A 20,225-nucleotide genomic window follows, 5' to 3' on the forward strand; every position below is an offset into this window, starting at 1 on the left:
TTTATTAATTCCCACTGTCTTAAATTTGAAGGAATCTCTGGCAGCAGAAATTGAGGGAACAATGCGGAAAGTGCTAAGTTTGGATGATGAATCGTTGTGTAAACAAAAGTAAGCTCAGTTCTTGTTTTTTCCCCCTTAACCTGCTTTGTGGGTTCTTCTGTAGGGCTTCTTCCCTGGTAATCAGTATAATATTAAGAGAAGTTGATATAGTTCCATATGGATAATTTTGTAGACATATTTTTTTTTTAATTGAAAAAGTTTTAAGAAACAAAAACATTTCCCCCCCTTTTTTCCCCCTCCCTCCCAGAAACCCCCCTTCCCCCCTCCCTCCCCCACTTCCCGGGTCAATCACAAGGTATTGTTATACATAAACCAAACATAGAGTAAAATTTTCCCTTCTAATCCAATTAACCTCATCCAAATCTTTTCATCTCCCAACTCCCTCCCCATTACATAAAATAATACTTCCTAATTATTCAAAGGCAATCTGATATTTCTTAATCTGATATCTGTTTTGTAGATAATCAATCCATTTTTTCCATTCAATTAAATATCTTTCCTGCGTATTGTCTTTCAAAAAAGCTGAGATTTTAGCCATCTCAGCCAAATTAATGACTTTCAATATCCAATTTTGTAGACATATTCAAGTATTATAAAGCTAATTAATAAAACAATTTATTAATTAAACTCGCTAATGTATAACTTGCTGAATGCAAGCTAAAATTAAATCCTTGACTAATGCTTCAGGACTTTTATGTTTAATTCATGCTAAACTCTGAAAGATAATATTCTAAGATAAGAACATATACATTTCCAGTAATTACAAGGCTAGTTTTCTTTCATTAGAAACCCTACCAGAAAATTGTGAAGTCATTTTTGGTATCTTTTACTGCATATTGGGAAAACATTTGCAATAATTTTCTTAAGCTTCCTTGGCACTTGGATATATTACACAATAACTTCTCAGTTCACAGGTTAACTTTAAAAAGATCAAGTGGAAGGAGCTCCAATATAAATCCCTTCCACATAGGACTCATTATCTCTCAGTGCACAAAGTGAACTTGTTTCTGTAATTCGCATGATGTAAACAAATAGGTGATATAAAAGCTGCCTATCAAAATGGAACGGTGAAAGGAGACTTGCATGCATCACTTTATATGCATTGCTTCTGTTCTTCTTTCAAAAGCATGCAGGATCTTCGGCACCACCCAGTCAGTTGCTGGTTCATCTCTTCTGATATGGGTGTTGTTTCAGCAACTGGGGAGAGGTTTTTATCATGCAGAAGGGGTTTACAAAACCTTTTTGTCCCTTTTCCTTTTTTCCTCCTAGGGTTCAACAGAAACGTATATTTGATACTGTCAAACTTGCTAATGATGTGCGTGGCCGTTCTGCTTCGTGTCCTGTTTCACTGTCCATTCCAGGATCCAATCGTTCAAGTGTTGTCATGACAGCAAAGCCTTTTCATTCTGGCTTGCAATACGTGGAAGGAAAAGGAGCTCAAGCTCTAAAGGCCAGCACAGAGGATGTTTCCAAGTAAGGGAACAGCAGTGTTTGAGCGTCAGTTGGCTATGTTATATTTTGTACAACTGCCTTTTTATTGGGGGGGGGGGGGAATTGACAGAAGTTTTTAAGCCAAATTCTGCTTTTTTCTTATATGCTTTATTCATCATATATGTTGAGTACTATCAAGTACAAAGTTGCATGATGTCGTGTCCCACTCCTCCGCTGACGGCCGGGTCAGGGAAATCCGAATCAGGCTTGCCTCTGCAGCTCTGCCCAAAGTCCTAGCAAAGTCCTCAGAGCAGGCAGGAGACCAGAAAGTGACTTCAGCAAGATAAGTTCGACTTTGCCTGACTCAGAGACTGCCAGAAAGCAGATCCTTTAAATAGGCCATGGGGTGTGGCTCCATGACTCAGCACTCATTAAGGCCTGCCCCTCCCTTCCTTCTGTTGCCTCCGCCTATCCAGTCTTCTGATGCGAGGGTCACTCCAATCAGCAGCTGTTGGAAATAAACTTTCCTCAGGCTCACATGCTGTGGAGGAGGGGGAGGGGTCTAGCTGCTCCGTTTGCCTGGGCATGGAGCCAGGGCTGGGGCCGGGAGGACATTCTTCAGCGTTCGGAAGCAGATAAGCAGACCCCGGCTGCGGTGAGAGCGGGCAAGACACAACACATATAACCATTTTTCCTATCAGTAACTTAATATTACGCCCGCAGTGGAAAAGAATTTGGCATCATTCAAGTAGTATAGTAATATCAATTTAGATCATGAGCAAGCAACAAAGAAAAGACAGCTTTTCTTCTGTTGCATAGATTTCCTTCATGGAGTTTTCACCCAACTCTGTTCATTGTGGATGGAGACAGCACAGTTAGGAGACAACTGAGACAGAATGGAGCTTAGTACAAATCATTTACAGGAGTTACCAGAGGAGTACATTATGATTGTTGTTCTTCTTCTTATTGCCTCCAGCAACATGTAACATTATAAATGATTCTGAATCATCTACAAAAAATAAAAATTGTGCTAAAAATTAGACAATACCAGTTTATATCCTATTGATGCAATATTTAACTCTGTTTTGATAGGGAAACTCAGAAGCTGAGCCATCCAGGTATCCCTTCAGAAGATGATGTAGCCACTGCTTTACATAAACTTAATCTCCGCTGTCAGAATTACCTGAGTGAAAAATGGTTTTTCGAAGAAGAATGGAAGCGTAAGATTCTTTTGCTGGCTGACCAAAAGGAAGAACCCACTGGCTGCAGCACGCCGGTAGAGAACTGTCTTTCTTTGAATAGCAGTTCAGAACGTGTTGATTTCTATGGATCTTCTAGCAGTATGCGGTCTCTTCTCCCAGAGAAATTGCAAATTGTCAAACCCCTTGAAGGTAACGTGATCACAGTCCTCTTTTCAATCACAGTTCACTGCGAGGTTATTATGGTTGTCTTCCATTGGCTACTTTATATCCAATCAATGACCTGGCCTCAGGATCAGTTACCTGATTATTATCTCTCAGATTACTTCCAGATATAAATTGGTGCTGTCCCATAAAGGGGTGTTTGGTTCTGTTTCTTATTATTTTGCATCCAGATTATATAGAGGGAAACCGTTGTACAATGGTTTGCAATTGTACACCTTTTGGTTTCTCTGCCTGACTTACCTCAGCTGTTAAGCCTTCTTATAGATATCTGTGTCTCACACCCCAACTCTTACGTTACTGAAAATAATCCACATCCAAGCAAGTTTTTACAATGGAACAAAAACTGTTCAAGGGCAAATAAATTGCTACTGTTTAGTCCATTATTATTTTTTTTATATGACCCTGTAATCCCTTAATTTGGGGTAGAATCAGGGTGAATGGACCTGAGTTTTTACTGGTTGGATGCTCTTCTTGACACCTACATGGAGTTTGCAGCAGATATTTTCTGTTTGTGTCTTGAAACAGAGACATCTGCTGCTACCTAGAATTGAACTTTCAAACTTTTGAGTCGGAGACGAGCATTTTCACCACTAGGCTTCTTGTTTAGTTCATTAAAATGTTATCTAAATATTCACACTGAGAATAAATGAGTGAAGGTAGTGCCTTTTTTTTTTGTCTAACCCAAATCATAATGTTCTGCTTCAAAGTAAAACTTCTTGGATTTAAAATCTGAAGGATCCACAAGTGGAAAGGTCCTATCTAGATATGTTACTATTTTACAAAATCCCATCAATTTGCATTATATGCAGCAGCCTCGAGCTTTCAATTAATACTTCTTTAGTTGGCTGCCAAGTATTAAGATATATGCAGTGTTTGAAGGCCTTTTGTGCTTTGTACTTCTCCAGGCTCTCAGACCCTATTTCATTGGCAACAGCTGGCTCAGCCCAACCTAGGTACTATTCTTGACCCTCGCCCTGGTGTTGTCACAAAAGATTTTGCACCATTGTCTCAGGAGGATGTTTATTACCTTTCTGATTTGGAAGAAGATGGAGAAGAAAGGGATGAAGGTATAACCTTCCAAGTACAGCCCTCTTTACAGGAGGAAAGTAAACAGGCAGTGCCAAAGTCAGTGCCAGGAATTTTCCTCCCACCTGTTAAATTAGCAGCAGTTCCTCATACAGGTAAGGATTTGTGGCATGACCGTTACAATTTCTGTTGAATGTTCTAAGCACTAACTGTTGTAGATCTGTAGTTCAGTTGTTTACTTATTCTATTAAGGTGTGTGTGATCATGACCTGTTAAAGCAGTTCAGTTCTCACAGGAAGCTATGTATTCTTGAGAAATGTGTGGATTTCTATCCCACTTGCAAAAGGGAGGCTCTAGAAACATACTTCCTATTCTCTTAAGAGAGAGAGGGAGGGAGGTGGAGTCTGGGCAGTTGAATGGAGCTGAGTGTTTACTGACTGGATGCCCTTCCTGTTGCCAATGCGGAGTTATATTCAGCAGATAAATTCTCCTCATGCCCAGGGAGAGAAATATCTGCCTCTATCTAGGATCGAACTCACAGCCTCCTGATTGTGAGGCAAGAACTCAATCTCTAGGCCACCGCTTGACTCAAGTAGTTATTGACTTATAAATATTTGTTTAGGTGACTTATGATCATTTTTCACACTTGCAACCATTATAGTACCCCTGTGGTTGGGTGATCAAAATTCAGAGGCTTGGCAATTGTTTCATATTTATAACTGTTGCAGTGTCCCAGGGTCATGTGATCTCCTTTTGCGATCGTCTGACAAGCAAAGTCAGTGGGAAGCCAGATTCACTTAACAACCATGTTATTGCAGTGATTCACTTAACTGTGGCAACAAGGGTCATAAAATGGGGCAATACTCACTTAACAACTATCTTGCTTAGCAACAGAAATTTTGGGGCTCTATTGTCATAGGCTGAGAACTACCTGTACTTGATTTAATTATAGTTAGAGTTTATCTTGGCATGGTACTTACCTGTCGTTAACATTAACAAATAGAATTAATCCAGTTCTTGAAATCAATCTGAATAGAATCCTTAAACACTATTAATTACAAAAGTGGATTTTGGACCAAAGAAGAGCTGTAGAATGCTTGAACATGTTCCACATTTTAACTATGATTAACAAATGGGGAAGAATATTTCAACTGTTTCCTAGTTGCCATATTCACAGTAGCCCATTCTAAAATAGCAAAATGTGTTTAAAAGTCATAATTTATCTGTCAGGCATTATGTTAGAAAGATGACTTAAAGTAATGTAGATCATGTTTTCTTCCATCTATTTGCATTGAATTACTAAATTTATTATGCATTAATTCAGATTTTCATTAGCCTACTAGTACATTTCCCATCTGCTTTTATTTATTTTATTTATTTATTTATTATTCATACTTTTATACCGCCCTATCTCCCTAGGGACTCAGGGCGGTTTACAGGCATATAAAAACACATATATACACAAAGTAAAACATTAATTAAAAAACTTATTACACAGGCCAAATATTTAAAATAGAGACATAACTAATAATAACTTTTCATGATATATGTTATAATTTGCATTGTAGCTTCCAATCCAGGAAAATGTCTTTCTTCTACAAATTCTACATTTACTTTTACTACTTGTAGAATACTTCACCCATCTGATATTACACAGGTTACACCCAGGTAAGGAGGTTTCCTATTACTCTTAAAAATTGGTTATATTCAGGCAATATGGAATTGAACATCTATTTGATACATTTGATATATTAATTAAATTAGTAGCATTCACATTTCAATTTTTTAGAAAGCAATGAAAATAAAGAAAAGGAGCTAAAACAATATGTATCATGTAATGCAGTAAAATTGGCATGGCACAGAGGTTCTGACCTTGAATGCTGAATATCTCCTTCCCTCCCTTTTTGCACTTTCTACAGAAGTTATTAATAACTGTATTTAATGTGTTTTATCTTCTTGTTTTGTTTTCCAGTACTTTGTATTCTCCCTTGTGCTCCGGAAGTTGTAGCAGTACAAGCAGTGTAATTACAAGCTCTCCACCCATGTTATATAAGCTTAGTACTGGAGAATTCCTTACTAACAGAAGAGATTCAACTACCACTTTCAGTAGTACTAGAAGTTTAGCAAAGCTTTTGCAAGAACGAGGCATCTCAGCCACGGTTTACAACAGCCCAGTCCAACTTGAAGCACCACTGCTGCCTCATTCCAAGATACCTGCTGTACCCTCAACACCTCCAAATTCTCCTTTGCATTCCCCTTGTTCTTCTCCTCACCCTTTTGAGTCTCGGGCATATGTGTCTGAAAATTTTTTGGCCTCTCGACCAGCTGAAACATTATTACATGAGCTGTATGGACAAAAACTCTCAAATCCTTCTGATGCAGGACAGTTGAAGATGAATCTGGTAGAGAGGCTAAAGAAACTGGGGATTGCTAGAGCTGTCAAACAGCCTGAGGCAGGGGATCATAGAAAGAGTCAGAAGGAAAGTAGCTGTCTCCAAAGACAAGGCTCAGGAGTGTATGTTAGTGCAGGCAGCAATTTGATGGGGGGCTTGAGAAGAAACCACAGTCTTCCGGTCTTAATTGGAGCACTTGCAGGCCCAGTCAGCGCATCCTCCACAACAATGGGAGTCTTGAAAGAGGATTGAGCTATTTAGCATCAGACACTCTTAGTTGGGAAACAAAGGCTTTGAAATGGAAAGATAGTAAAAATGGATGCATTAAATATAAGGTTGTTGAATAATGAAGGCATGTGGCTAAATGGGATATGGGAGGCTCAGCATAAGAAATTGTAAAAATTAAGAAAGGAAGGAAACAGAGAAAACAAAATTCAATCATCTTGAGACTATTGAAAAAACTTTGTCATGATTAAAAGGAAATAATGTAAACAAATATATTTTCTACCACTGATATTAAAAGAGCAAGCAAATGTCTATGCAACTTTATTTTAGAATATGTTTTATTGGATGTCATCCAAGAGATCTGCATGCATAAATAGACCATCTAAAATTATATATGATTGTAAGGAAGTACATTCTTCAAATAACAGGTGCAATCTGTTTATAGAGATGAAATCAGATTTATTCTAATGTAGAAAGATCAGGTGAAATATTCTTTTATTAAGCAATCTCACACATTAGGAGAAATCTAGGAGTGCAAAATTACTATGTACTGCGTTGCACAAACAAAAAACCTCAGTATTTAAAAAAGTCAAATTTATGTGCTTTGTGGAGGTTCTATATATGTTTGGGAGGATATATTTGGCAAGCAAGCAAGTATTTGTTACTCTATACGTAGCAATATTTGGAAGCTGTTTAGCATATTAATGTTGGAATAATCTTGGAGAAAATTCCATACATTTGAAACACAATCAGTAGTTAATAAAATTATCTCTTTAAAATACATTATAAAAATAACAATTTTCTGATTCTTGGGAAGCTAAGGCACAGCTTTCAGGGAGAAACCTCATGATATTTACAAAATAATAGACACAACTAATTGTATTAATGTGAAACAGAATGACAGCTATTCAAGCTGCAGTAGACAAAGAATTGCCATTCATAATTAAGTCTAAGATAAATTCCAAGCTTAATGTTTCTGAAGCAATTTTTGGATGGCACAATTTTGTGTTTCATAAAATCAGTACAGTGGGATAACTGAATGTGAAGCAGAAACAGGAAGGAAAAAAGGCACAAGGGACACAGATTTTTCTTTTATACTTGGATAACTGAAGCAAGGGATTCTTAAAATACGCACATCTCACTTGCTCAGTTAATTGCTAATCAAAAATACTTACAGAGTGTCATAATTACACTAAGCTGCATGATTTATGGTTATGATGAGCAAATATAGCCCTCTTGCCATAGATGAAGCAGAAGATGAATAAGAAAATCTGAATGGTTTGAAAATTAAGCACAGAAAATGACTATATGATTTACCTGTGGGTTTTATAAGGTTATTCTCTGTTAGTTAAAGACATCATAGGGTGCATTCAGAAATACTAAATGGACTGGATGTAAACAATCCAGGTAGCTTTATATGTCAATGAATCAAAAATAAGGGCTTTCCCCCCTTGAATAGACATTGTAGGTGAAGATTTGGAGGGATTCCTTTAAACAAATGTTTTCAAGGTTGCAAACAGCCATGCAAGTAGCTTATCAGTTCAGTCTCAGTATCAATCAATGAGCTTGGCACCATTGGTTGCAGCTACTAAATTGTAAATGGTGCTTGTAAATAGTAAAAATGTATTTATTTTAAGCTCTCTATATACGGGTTAATTCAATTTAAATTATAAGTATATTTTAATTTTTTTTAAGCTTGTAAAATGCAAATCCTTTGTGATGTTTAAAAACTTGCTTTCCTTGGCAAGATAAATAAAAGGGAGTATTTAAGTTGGGTTCCAAAGCAGCCTGCCATAATTTTATATAAACGGAGAAAAACCTGGGTAATGAACCAGAAGCATTCAAGATAATCTGCAGTAACTACAGGGAACCAAGCACAATATTTCAACTACTGTGGATTTGATGCATGTCAGTTTTATATACTATGTAAATTCTTTTTACATCATAGTAATTTTGAATGAGCATTCCTAATTGGATTTCATATCTTTGTCTTTCTAAATTATTTCTATTGGAATGGTTCGAAAGAAAGATTTAATAAGGTTTTCTTCTGCCCCTGATAAGACCTTGTAAATCAGACTTCTTTCTTTTGAACCATATCCTACAAAATTTTGTAAAACTATTCAGTAAATACAGGTTTATTTGAAAAGGATTTTTTTCCATTTTTTTTCCAAATATGAATTATCTAAGATGTCATATTCTGATTTTTTTTTACTTAGGGCTGGCTTACATTTTTTACCTTCTGTATTAATAATGAGCGTGTAACCAGTAGCAGAAAAATCAAAATCTACTTATCTCCAAAGTTAAAATGCTAATTATATAGCATGCCTAAAACCCTCCTCTCAAAAAAATTAGCTGGGAGCTAGAGGAGCAGTACTTTTGTGCCAAAGCTCTTCTTAAAAATGAGCCTTGGAAATAGAAAACAGGTGAAGAAATAACAATCAGTATAGTTACAAAAAATAGATTACAATGGAATATCCCAGATAGCTGCTATTATAATGAATGACCCATCTTGCGGGATCGATAAAGCTAACAATAACAACCTTATAGGATCCTTAGAAGAATTACCATGATCATTTTCATATGTACTTTGATACCATATTTGAGTGCCAATTTTTCATGAAGAAATTAGATGCTCATGTGGTTTAAAACCATATTGTTAAATATTTCATTATTATCTGAATCCTTTATATGTTTCATAACGATATGTATGCTTTAGTCTGCTTGAATGGAAAGAATGCTTTTTAAAAAACCAAATATATCTATTTTAATATGCAAATATAGATGTCATTTTTTTTCTGCAGGCAAAACTTGAAACACATTTTATTTGAAATACTATTTCAACTGTATTTCAACATAAAATAAAGGATATTTCTTTTTGGCTTTCCCCTTAGAATGTGCATTTCTTAAAGTTATAATCTATGACAGGTTGTTTTTGCATATTATAGTCAAATTGAAGCTTGATAATAAAAATAATAAAACTCATCTTTTTACACATTTTGGTGGTATAGTATTTTCTTGTATGCATAAGTAATTTTTATTTATTAAAAAATGTGTGTCTCTGTTCCTAGAGGGGTACGAATTGCGAAAAAGAATTATCAATATTTAAATAAATTTAAACTAATACAGTAAGTTAAAATATTTTGACAGTCTTTAATAGACTAGACAATCTTGATCATAACAGGTTAACAATAATTAAAAGCAAGACTATTCAATTTGAACCAAGCACTTTCTTAAAGTGACAGATTTATGTACTGTATATTATCTAAGTACAATATTAATTCTTAGTTGATAGACTATTCCACATAGTGGCGATAATGACTGAAAAATTAGACTTTATGGGTGACCATCAAATTTCATGGAATTCTGGAATGCAGAATAAGAACCATGTAGATGTTCAGAGATACAGTGGCAACAATTACATTTAGCATTCAAATAAAATAGGTGCAACCTGATGAAAAGCTGCTACATTTGGTTCCAGTTGCAATTTCTGGGTATTTGGGTGGCCATCTTTATATAGAATATAGTACAGTTTACAATCTGGAGTATGAATGAATTTAGAAAGGTCTATTTTTGGCAGAACGTAGTGGGGGATGAGCAGTCCAAACTGGAAACATTATTTTAACCCAATCCAACTTGCAAAACTAATAGGAAATATTCTGAATAAAATTATTTGCATTCTAAAAGAACTTTTTCCTTGTTAAGATAAACACCATGTTTTAGTAATCTATCACAATTGCCTTTCTAGTAGAATACAACCTAATGTAATCACCCAGAGAAGGAAGTACCCTTTGCAGACTTCACTTGTCTTCCTTTGGACATTAAATAGGATTGGGGGGGGAGGCAAGACTGCCGTGTAGAATACTGTTAGCTACCAGCAGTTGTCTTGCACCACCACCACATTCTGCCTTCCAGCAGTGAATGGAATCCATTTTTCCATTCCCTCAAGAAGCATAGCATAATGGTCTGCTCAGAAATTCTGGAGAAATCAACAATGTTCCATTTTCCTCATCTATCAAAAAATAGAAGTCGTTGGGAGAAATTGAATAAGCAAATTGGTTAATTTTCAGGTGCTCTGACTACTGTGCAAAAGCCAACCATATGACTGTATAATAGAAAGTAGAAACTCAAGACATTAGAAGGCGGCACTGTTATCTACATATCGTGAGTGTGTATGTGTGTATTCACTATACTTTGCTCAGATACAAGTCATTCAGTATCTTCTTTATGCCTTATAAATGATGCCAGTGTATTTTTTTACAAAGGAATATTAATAAACATAAAATATTTATTAAAGATGCATGGACACAGCATAATGTGCTGGATTTCACAAAATTATTTGTGGACCAAGCCTACATTACTCAGCAGATGTACAACTGAATGATTCCTCTTCATTGATTTGTTCTGCTTCGTTACATGCCTTATTAAATATTCTTACACAGTGGGAAACAAAAAAAAGGTGCCAATTCTGTTTTGCCAATGCCATACTCAAACCTGTCTCTTCCAACCTGCCTCTGAAGTGAAGTTTTATGAAGAAAATCAAAATGAGGTTAAGAAAAACAGAAAAAAATAAGTTAATAGTATTCACTGTAAGGGTGAAAATGACGGTGAGTTTTCATAGTTTATATTGTGCAGTACAAAACTGATACATGGCTTGTTGCTGATGTGTCTCAAAGCTGAAGTGCCAGGGAATAGACTGAAAAGTGTTGAGGAATGACAAAATGGGCCAGAATGGGAAGAACCAACACTGGTCACCTTATTTATGTAGATGAATAGAACTGGCAAGGGAGGAAAGAATTGGAACAATTAAATGATTGAGAGCAAAGGTGGGATTCTGCACCTATTCACTAGAACTGTTAGTTAATTTGGAGTTTGCAGAACTGGTTGTTAGAAAAAATATCTCCCCCCCCCCACTTTACAGGGTTAATCCTGTAAGGCTGTGATGACGAACCTATGCGTGCCACAGGTGGCACGTGGAGCCCTATCTGTGGTGCGTGCCACAGGTGTGGTGCGTGCCACAGGTGGCACGTGGAGCCATATCTGTGGGCACATGAGCATTGCCCTAGTTCAGCTCCAGAGAGCATGCACATGCTGGCCACCTGGTTTTCAGGCCTTCCAGCCTCACCAGAAGTTGGGAAATGGGCTGTTTCTGGCTACTGGAGGGCTTCTGGGGGGGTGGGGAAGTCTGTTTTCGCCATCCCCAGGCTCCAAGAAAGCCTCTGGAGCCTGGGGAGGGCAAAAAAGGGGCCTACCGGGCCCACCATGCCATCACGTGCCAAAAGCGTGGGTGCGTGGGGGAGTCGCATGTGGATGGCAGGGTGCATTGAATTTTGGGTGTGGGCACGTGTGCACACAACCCCCCATGTGACCCCCACTTTTGGGCATGCAACAGTTGTAAGGAATTACAACATTCTGGTGTTTTTATCTAGCCTAATCTATATTGCCCTACTTACAGAAACTGCCTCTCCCTTAACCCTTTATTACATTCTTGGTAGTACGCCTAGACTTACTGTCTCCGGAGTTTGTTTGTTTTTCCTTTGCTGATACTTTTTTTTTCTTTGCTGCTTGACTTTTTTTAAAGGGGAAGGGTTGTTTTAAGCCTTTTACACTGCAGTTGGGAAGAAATACTCCCCTGATGCAACAATCAACACTTTGAAGAAATAATTGAATAATGAAGCAGAGCTGCTAGAAAGAAGCTTTTAATGACAAGGAACCAAGATGAGTGACGAATATTCAGCAAGGCTTCTTGGCTAACTAGAAAGATTGACATTCAAACGTGAGTTTACATACCCTTTCTGACTTTTGGTCTAAAACTGGTTTTTGGTGAAGTTTAATTCTGTGCTTGGTGATGTTTAATTCTGTGTTTATTGATGGAATAATTTTCCCTATTCAGCTTTGTTTGGAAGGACAAATTTTAATCTCTGTTCCTGAAAACAAGCAGCTTCAGAAATCTGACTAGTTCCCGTGTCTATTTGTTCTGCTAATTGGTTTAACAAGCAACAGTTACTGTGTTTTCTCCTTTGCTTCATTCTAGAGTTAATTGTTTTCTTTATAGTTAGGCTTATCTCAAGTGCTTTTTCTATTTGGGAAGGGGGTCTTCTTTCACTGCTTTAGTGGTTCTTGGCACTGTCCTTTTGGGGTGTACTTTCAAGACGCAGGATGTAAATTTAGCATTGATATTTTTTTTACTGCCTTTCTGGGGGGCATGTGATCTTTCCTTAAATATGGATGATTTCCTTAGGATATCTGATCAGGTGAGTGAGACCAGCTGGTATATTTAAGTGGTGCAAAAGGATCTAAGGATTGCTTCTCCTGGGTGTACTCTTTCTGGAGAGCTTAAATGACGTCTCTACTAAAGGGTTCACTTTATGAACAAGATTTGGCTGCTGATAGTTATCATTGCATTTTAACTATTTTAATTCCTCAAGGTGCTCTGGCACCCTGCCTGATTTGTAACTCCGGCTTGCAGGTATTTCTAATCTAATGATTGGTATTTAGGGCAACTTTTTGCAAGCAAGAAAGCTTTTTGTATTTTTGTACAGGTAATTCTTTATTTATTTATTTTATTTTATTTATTCGATTTTTATACCGCCCTTCTCCCGAAGGACTCAGGGCGGTGTACAGCCAAATAAAAAAGCGCAATATATACATTAAAACAAGACTAAAACAAACATATTACAAAATGGCCAAAAATTTAAAATTTTTAAAACATTTAAAATAGTTTAAAAACCCTAAAATATAAATAACCCCGAATTAAAATTTAATTAGGCCAGTCCCGCTTGAATAAATAGATGCGTTTTCAGCTCACGGCGAAAAGTCCGAAGATCAGGCGTAAACCAGGGGGAAGTTCATTCCAAAGCGTAGGAGCTCCCACAGAGAAGGCTCTGCCCCTGGGGGCCGCCAGCCGACATTGTCTGGTGGACGGCACCCTGAGAAGGCCCTCTCTGTGAGAGCGTACGGGTCGGTGGGAGGCATAGGGTAACAGCAGGCGGTCCCGTAAGTACCCGGGCCCTAAGCCATGGAGCGCTTTAAAGGTGGTAACCAAAATCTTAAAGCGCACCCGAAAGACCACAGGAAGCCAGTGCAAACTGCGCAGGATTGGTGTTACATGGGAGCAACGGGTTGCTCCCACTATTACCCGCGCAGCTGCATTCTGGACTAGCTGCAGCCTCCGGGTGCACTTCAAGGGCAGCCCCATGTAGAGAGCATTGCAATAATCCAAACGGGAAGTGACAAGAGCATGAGTGACCGTGCATAAGGCATCCTGGTCAAGGAAGGGGCGCAACTGGCGAACCAAGCGTACTTGGTAAAAAGCCCTCTTGGAGACGGCCGCCAAGTGATTGTCAAACGACAGCCGCCCATCCAAGAGGACGCCCAAGTTGTGCACCCTTTCCATTGGGGCCAATAACTCGCCCCCAACAGTCAGCTGCGGCTGCAGCTGACTGTACTGGGGTGCCGGCATCCACAGCCACTCCGTCTTGGAGGGATTGAGCTTGAGTCTGTTTCTCCCCATCCAGACCCGTACAGCTTCCAGACACCGGGATAGCACTTCGACAGCTTCGTTGGGGTGGTCCGGGGTGGAGAAGTAGAGCTGCATATCGTCAGCGTACAGATGGTAACTCACCCCGAAACCACTAATGACCTCACCCAGCGGCTTCATGTAGATGTTGAACAGGAGGGGCGAGAGAATCGACCTCTGAGGCACCCCACAAGTAAGGCGCCTCGTGGTCGACCTCTGCCCCCCTGTCAACACCGTCTGCGACCGGTCGGAGAGATAGGAGGAGAACCACCGATAAATGATGCCTCCCACTCCCAATCTCTCCAACCGGTGCAGCAAGATACCATCGTCGATGGTATCAAAGGCCACTGAGAGATCTAATAGGACCAGGGCAGAGGAGCAACCCCTATCCCTGGCCCTCCAGAGGTCATCTACCAACGCGACCAAAGCTGTCTCCGTACTATGTCCGGACCGGAAGCCGGACTGGAACGGGTCTAGATAGACAGCTTCATCCAGGTACTGGGGAAGCTGCCATGCAACCACACTCTCTACAACCTTCGCCACAAAGCGAAGGTTGGAGACTGGACGATAATTTCCCAAAATAGCTGGGTCCAGGGAAGGCTTCTTGAGGAGGGGTCTCACCACCGCCTCTTTCAAGGCAGCGGGGAAAACCCCCTCCAACAATGAAGCATTTATAATTCCCTGGAGCCAGCCTCGTGTCACTTCCTGAGTAGCCAGCACCAGCCAGGAAGGACACGGGTCCAGTAAACATGTGGTTGCATGCAACCTCCCCAGCAACCTGTCCACGTCCTCGAGAGCCACAGACTCAAACTCATCCCAAACAACCTCAACAAGACGTGTCTCCGTCATCCCACTTGGATCATCGCAATTTTGGTCTAAGCTATCCCGAAGCTGAACGATTTTATCGTATAGATAACCGTTAAACTCCTCAGCACGTCCCTGCAAGGGATCATCCCGCCCCTCCTGGTGAAGGAGGGAGCGGGTCACCCGAAACAGGACGGCCGGGCAGTTATCTGCCGATGCAATGAGGGTGGAAACGTAGGAACGTTTCACCTCCCTCATTGCCACTAGGTAGGTCTTAGTAAAAGATCTCACTAGTGTCCGATCAGCCTCGGAACGGCTAGACCTCCAAGTACTCTCTAGGCGTCTTCTCCGACGCTTCATCTCCCCAGCTCCTCAGAGAACCAAGGAGCCAATTGAGATCTACGCCGGGTCAGAGGCTGCAAAGGCACGACACGGTCCAAAGCCCCAGTCACGGCCCGTTCCCAGGCCGTAACTAGTTCTTCAGTCGTACCGTGGGCAAGATCTTCAGGGAACGGCCCAAGCTCCGTCCGGAACCTCTCAGGGTCCATCAGGCGCCTGGGACGGAACCAACGAATTGGCTCCATCTCCCTGCGATGGTGAGCGGCGGTCCGAAAGTCCAGGCGAAGGAGAAAATGATCCGACCATGACACCGGTTCCGTCACTAAATCTCCTAATTCCAGATCATTAATCCACTGTCCAGAGATATAAATCAGATCTAGTGTGCCTCCCCCCGTGTGTGTAGGGCCATCAGTTACTTGAATCAGGTCCATGGCCGTCATGGAGGCCATGAACTCCTGAGCTACCGTCGATGACAAGCCGGCCGATGGCAAGTTGAAATCCCCCATGACTAAAAGTCTGGGAATCTCAACCGCCACCCCGGCAAGCACCTCTAGCAGCTCAGGCAGGGCTGTAGTCACGCAGCAAGGAGCCAGGTACGCGATCAACAAACCCATCTGATTCCTATGGCCCCACTTCACAAGGAGGGATTCACAACCAGCTATCTGAGGCACAGTGGACTCCCTCGGCTCTAGGCTTTCTTTAATCACAACCGCCACCCCCCCACCCCTACCTTGGGCCCTTGGCTGATGGAATGCACGGAAACCTGGGGGGTACAGTTCAACCAGGGGTACACCCCCCTCTGTGCCCAACCAGGTCTCCGTAATGCCCATAAAGTCCGCGGACTCCCTCTGAATAAGATCACAAATCAAGGGAGCCTTATTAACCACGGACCGGGCATTGCACAACATCAGTCGAAGACCCAAGCTCTGAGGATCCTGACCATCTAGAGAACGAGTAAGGACTGAGGGGCCGGAGCACATGATCGCTTTTAAACATTGAACACGTGCTCCCAGAGAACGATACGGCCCCTTGCCTCCGCCATATCTGCCTCTCCCACTTACCGTACCGATGGAATAACACTCTATGCTCTGAATACCCCCCTCCCCCCCTGTCTTCGGACCAGATGAAGTAGTGCCGTGAGCAAACGCTGGGACTGGACATACCCTCCCCGACGGGCCACTCCCCCTACCCGTCACTCCCCTCCCCCCCTTTAAAAATCCCTTATTTAAAAACCTATCAAAAAACCCCCAAAGGTTCTTCTTCGATGCATGCCATCTCTCTGGGTCCCAAAACCCTTCATTGAGATAGGCCCTCGATAACATAGAGGGCCATTTCTGCGAGGCGGGGGCACCTCGCAGGCGACGGAGTTCCAATGAAGAATATCTCATATCTCATATCTCAAATCGGGCCCAGAAAGAGTTCGTCCAATGTCACTGATGATGGTACAGCACTGGTGATGTTACAGCAGTCATGTTAAGGGCCAAAAACGTGGAGCCCACAGATGATAAAGATGATAAGACAAGATAGTAAAGCATGATAAAGATGATAAAGCAAGATAACTGCTCTCAAGGAATCCTTGGGCACCATCACATCCGCAGGCCACCAAGGTGGAAATAGCCAGTCTGATAACCGTCTCAGCAGGTCCAGAAGAAATCCTCCACTCCATGGGGCCCATAGGGATCCCGGCGGGATGCTGACATCCGTTGCTTAAACCAATGTTAAGCCGGGATTCCTGAATTAAGTTGTTAGGGTCCAGTTCAAAATGACCCTCTGCCATACTGCCGACACCGTCGTCACAAAAGGCCGGAAAAGCCAGAATAAACGCTGCCAGGGAAAGGGCTGAAGAACAGACCGGACGATAGGCCGGGCATCACCGCCCCACCCCATCGAAAACGGCCGCCATTCCCCGCCCATCTCTGCCAACTCTGCTCTTCTCCTGGCCCGGAACTCGGCGACCGCGAACATCCTGAGGGCAAAACTCCACGCGGTCCCCGAGCAGATCACCATCCAGCCAGGCAGTCGAGTCGACCAGACCATCCACAGCAGCACAGCAGCCCCAGCCGGCCATCAGGAAATCACCGCCGGAGAGGTAGGCTGGAGCCTCGCAGCCCCGCCCCAACCGCCCCAGCCGCCCCAGCCGCCCTTTCCGCCAACTCGGCTCCTGGCCCGACACTCAGCAACCACAAACTCCTCGAGGGCGAAAAACCCCTCGTGTGGTTGCCGAGTAGTTCACCCATCCGGCCAGGCAAAACCGAGTCGGCCAGATCACCCATAGCTGCTTCCAGGCCCAGGACATCTCACCAACGCCCGCTCCGAGACATCGTTAGGCGTCCATCTTGGACATGCGCAGAAGAAGAAAGGATTCTTGACTTACAACCGTTCATTTAGTGACCATTCAAAGTTACAATAGCACAGAAAAAAGTGACTTATGACTGTATTTCACACTTATGACCGCTGCAGCATCCCCATGGTCACGAGAGGCCAGGCAAGGCAAAGCGACCCTCGACATGAGTGACATCAAGTTGGCCATGCCCACCCAGTCACATGACCACCAAGCCACTCCCACCAAGATGCCCACAGAACCGGTAGTAAAAAAATTTGAATCCCAGTACTGATTGAGAAGTGTATTATACTCTTCAATGCTATCCTGGAAGAGACCAGATGCAAGTTACACAATATCAATTGAATTGCCAAAAAAGATTAGGCATCCATTTTGTACTATATAACTTCATTCTTAGTGCAGTTTTGCTTCCTAAATTTTGACACTAAATTTAATACTGTGCAACATGATACTCAGTACAAGTTATATAGGTTTTGAGGAGATCACATGACAAACATATCTTTCTCAGAGTTTCAAAAGCAAAAAATGACGTGTGACTTACTAAGAATGCTCCCCCTTATTTTTAATTCATTGCTTACTCTGATTGACCTGCAGATGGTTCAGGAAATCCAGTATTAGAGCACCCCCTTTAGTTTGGAATAATTTAAGAAGAAGCATGACTAAATCGCTTTGTGTACTGTACCTTTAAAAATAGATTGGAAGGCGGCAGACGGAAAACCTGTTTCCATGGTGAGGATGAGCTTAAAATCCTCTAAGGAGCTGCTGAAGTTCCAAGCCTTAATGGACGCCATCCTCACGCAGTAAAATCTGTTCAGTTGTAAGTTTCCCTGGACTGGTTTTAAATGTTCTGTATTAACCAGCCACTAAAGGGGACATCCCAGATGATCTCAGTCTAAATGCCGGTAAACCTCCCTCTTGAACCTGAAACGGTGATAGGCAGAGATCCATCTGTTTCTACTGTATGGCCAACTGCAGTTTTGAAACTTGTTTCTATTCCTTAGTCATTTCATAATGCAACAAAAGTAAAGAGTGATTTCCAACACCTTTTTTTCCCCAGTTGGAATCTGCCAGGTTCTCTCTTCTTTAACTTGTTTAATATTAAAATTCCTATATTTTTTGTTTTAAAGTGGCAGGCTGGAGATGAGAATGTAGCCATTTTGTGCAACTGCACATAATATTTTTGTTCCCACAGCCTCACAAAGTTTCCAGATACTGAAATGGTGAATTCAGGTCAGGGTGGGTGTAGATTTATATACCTATAATTAAAATAATTGGTTTCCACACACCCTCTCCTGTTTCCAAAGCTAAGGGGTGTCTACCTATTTATAAGTTTGCTTGGGTTTCTAAAGTCTCACGGTATTGTAAAATTTATTTTTGGAAGCTTTCTTATTTAAAACTAGTGAACTCTGTTATGTATATTAACTATTGTAAGCCACCTCTTACAATGAAGGATGTGGATGAATCTTTTCTAAAAGTTCCATATAAAAATTTTTGTTAAAAGGAATTCAATGAAAATTATGATATTTTTTATTAAAAAAACTTCTCATATATACCGTAAAAGCTAAACATGATGTTGGAAGTTAACACCCACCCCTCTCCTAGAAGAATGACATATTTTGACATATATATTAAAAAGGCAGAATATTATATTTCCCTATGAGAAACTGAGAAACATGTTGTTTTAAAGGGAGAAAGTAGCCTCACCTTTCATAATAGCCTTCAGCAGATGTCAGCACATAAGAGATAAACAGCTTATTGAAAGAAGCCAAGTATCTAGGTAGCTCTATTCATAGGCAAAAATTCCCTGCAACAAGCTCTGAACAAAGATAGCCCACAGCCATAATAGGAATTGCACAACACCCTTTCAGAACACAAGCTCCTTCATTGCATCATCTCAATTGCACCACCCCCAGCAAACTTCAACCAAACTTAGCTCAGACAAACAGACCCCTACATGGCCCCATAGGAGTCTGACAACAGCCAATAGAATACATGTTCTTGCACAGGAACAGGAAGCTCAAGTTCAAAGCCTAAGAGAAGGTATAAACACCCCTCACTCCCAACTCCCTGTGGTTAGCTGCACCAGAACCATTTGCTTGGTGGTTCTGCTTCATCATTAAACCATCTTTCAAGCAGCCTCCATGTTTCCAGTGTCTTTATCCTGGCTTGGAACTGAACTAGATGGATATTTCTCCCAAAAATAATATAAAGATTAAAGAAAACAAAGTGAAGTGAAAAAATAAGAAAAGTATGAGAGAAAAAGATATATCAAAAACGACTCCCAAGCTTTTTCACTGACATTACAAGGAAGCAGATCCTCACACCTCCCTCTTTAAAATTACATCATGTTTCCTTTTTCCCATTTTCAACTCTTTTTAATCAGCAAATCACAAATCATCATAAATCACTTTTTTACATTTTCAGTAAATATCCATAAACGGTTTACAGTCTTTAATAAAAAGTACTTGTTGTATTGTCCTGATCAAACAGGTCAGTTTTGTTGTTTCTGAAAATTCCATCATCTTCATAGTCCATTCCTCCATTATGATATTTTCTATCTTTGTCCATATAATAACCTTGCTGCAACCACTATATATAAAACCAACCTTTTCAGGTTTTTTTTTTCCTAATTGGCTACCCATAAGTCCCAACAGAAAAAAATTTGA

The 20,225-nt window shown here is 40.8% G+C and overlaps 2 protein-coding genes across 6 annotated transcripts in view; both read left to right on the forward strand.

Annotated features, from left to right (window-relative positions):
* Positions 1-9,553, forward strand: part of TRAK2 (trafficking kinesin protein 2) — a 29,582-nt gene extending 20,029 nt beyond the window's left edge. The window contains exons 11-16 of one of the 2 annotated variants that reach the window (XM_058187111.1): positions 32-108; positions 1,330-1,533; positions 2,584-2,882; positions 3,821-4,096; positions 5,510-5,609; positions 5,914-9,553. In XM_058187111.1, the coding sequence (XP_058043094.1) occupies positions 32-108; positions 1,330-1,533; positions 2,584-2,882; positions 3,821-4,096; positions 5,510-5,609; positions 5,914-6,586 (1,629 nt within the window). In that variant the 3' untranslated portion in view covers positions 6,587-9,553. The remainder of the gene's footprint in view (positions 1-31; positions 109-1,329; positions 1,534-2,583; positions 2,883-3,820; positions 4,097-5,509; positions 5,610-5,913) is intronic. The other variant, XM_058187118.1, reaches the window with a different exon arrangement.
* Positions 9,554-12,063: 2,510 nt separating this feature from the next.
* FLACC1 (flagellum associated containing coiled-coil domains 1) overlaps positions 12,064-20,225 on the forward strand; it is a 40,676-nt gene continuing 32,514 nt past the window's right edge. For 3 of the 4 annotated variants that reach the window (XM_058187265.1, XM_058187285.1, XM_058187294.1), the window contains exon 1: positions 12,064-12,332. The gene's annotated coding sequence lies outside the window, so the exon portion shown is untranslated. Of the gene's footprint in view, positions 12,333-18,253; positions 18,377-20,225 lie in introns of all 4 variants that reach the window. The other variant, XM_058187275.1, reaches the window with a different exon arrangement.

This window comes from Ahaetulla prasina, chromosome 1, assembly GCF_028640845.1.
Source record: "Ahaetulla prasina isolate Xishuangbanna chromosome 1, ASM2864084v1, whole genome shotgun sequence".
NCBI lineage: Eukaryota > Metazoa > Chordata > Lepidosauria > Squamata > Colubridae > Ahaetulla > Ahaetulla prasina.